The 1,487-nt window shown below is 35.2% G+C and overlaps 1 protein-coding gene across 2 annotated transcripts in view; it reads left to right on the forward strand.

Moving 5' to 3' along the window:
• The first annotated feature begins 289 nt into the window (after positions 1 to 289).
• Dak1 (cytidine/uridine monophosphate kinase Dak1) overlaps positions 290 to 1,487 on the forward strand; it is a 4,276-nt gene continuing 3,078 nt past the window's right edge. For both annotated transcript variants that reach the window (XM_018459789.1, XM_018459790.1), the window contains exon 1: positions 290 to 742. In XM_018459789.1, the coding sequence (XP_018315291.1) occupies positions 371 to 742 (372 nt within the window). In that variant the 5' untranslated portion in view covers positions 290 to 370. The remainder of the gene's footprint in view (positions 743 to 1,487) is intronic.

The following is a 1,487-nucleotide window of genomic DNA, read 5'->3' on the forward strand; positions in this document are numbered from 1 at the left end:
TGATAATCGAACTTTGACGATAACACTGAAATCACAATTTTAAAGAAAAATCGAGTATTATTGAGTTTTAAATGCACGTACACCGATAAACACGTCTACTAAACTAATAAATCATAAAATTAGTACAATATTATCAGTTTTTTTACTCTTAATCACTTCAATATTAACAAGGACGCGAACTTCCATAAGGATGTCGGTCTTTAATAATATCTCGTCGGTGACTGTACCATGGGTTTCTACATTCTTGGCGCCTTTTAAAAATGGCGCCAGTATAATCGCCGGCGTCGCGTGTATTGCGTGTATTGCGTGTATATACTAGTGGATTGATCGGGTGTGCGTTGGTATATACATATATAGCAATTTTCTGTACATGTTACGGACTCTCGTGGCCGGTGCGCGACGTTGTATCCGCACGATGTCCGCTGTCACGATGCAAAAGCCGGAGGTGGTGTTCATCCTAGGCGGCCCGGGTGCCGGCAAGGGCACGCTCTGCCGCTACATTGTCGAGCATTACGGTTATGTTCATCTATCGGCTGGTGATCTGCTGCGCGAGGAACGCGCCAAACCTTGCTCGGAGTATGGTGAGCTCATCGAAACGCATATCAAAAACGGTACGATTGTCCCGGTGGAGATCACCTGTAGCCTTATCGATCGCGCCATGCAGACATCCGAGAATCCGCATCACCGATTTCTCATCGACGGCTTTCCCAGGAATCAGGATAATCTTGACGGTTGGAATAAGGTATCGCCTTATTTCACGCATGATGCGCATCATCATTTTATCCTTGTTGTTACGAATATTAAAGAAGGATATAACGATACATTATACGAGTCATGCACGAAATGGACACACCCTAGGATATGCATCTTGAATATCTATGTTATATTAGTTAAATCTGGGATTGCCAATAAATTATTGTCGGAATTTGTCTCCTACAGTAGTAGAATGTACATTGTGGTTTTCATATAATTGGAAAATTTATATATAGAATATTTTATTTTCATAAAAGAATGTATAATATAAATATTTGATGGAAAACAAAGTATATATTGACATTGATTCTGGTATGTGAAACTTGTGTTTAGAACAGTTTAATTTTTCATCAAATTATTTCTTCATGTCGTCTTAATTTAATAGCTTTAACATAAAACCTTCAATAATCATATTGAGATAGAGTTGATAATTAATATTTTTCACAATAAGTTTTTCGCAATATTCTAAGATGCTTATCAGCATTGGATATTATTAAATTGAGAATCAATTTAATTGTGTGATATTATTTCAACTTTAGTTTATGTTTGCCTATTAATTAAGTCTAACAATAATTAGGACACAGTTAAATAACTGGAAAATGTATTTAAAATTTACGTATAAATATTATCACAAGTATCAAAGCTCTAGCTTCAACCAGATCTGATTCTTTTTTATTTGGTTGATAATTAAATTAAGAATATATATATATATATATATATATATATATACAGGT

Source organism: Mycetomoellerius zeteki, unplaced genomic scaffold, assembly GCF_001594055.1.
Source record: "Mycetomoellerius zeteki isolate Tzet28-1 unplaced genomic scaffold, Tzet1.0 scaffold865, whole genome shotgun sequence".
NCBI lineage: Eukaryota > Metazoa > Arthropoda > Insecta > Hymenoptera > Formicidae > Mycetomoellerius > Mycetomoellerius zeteki.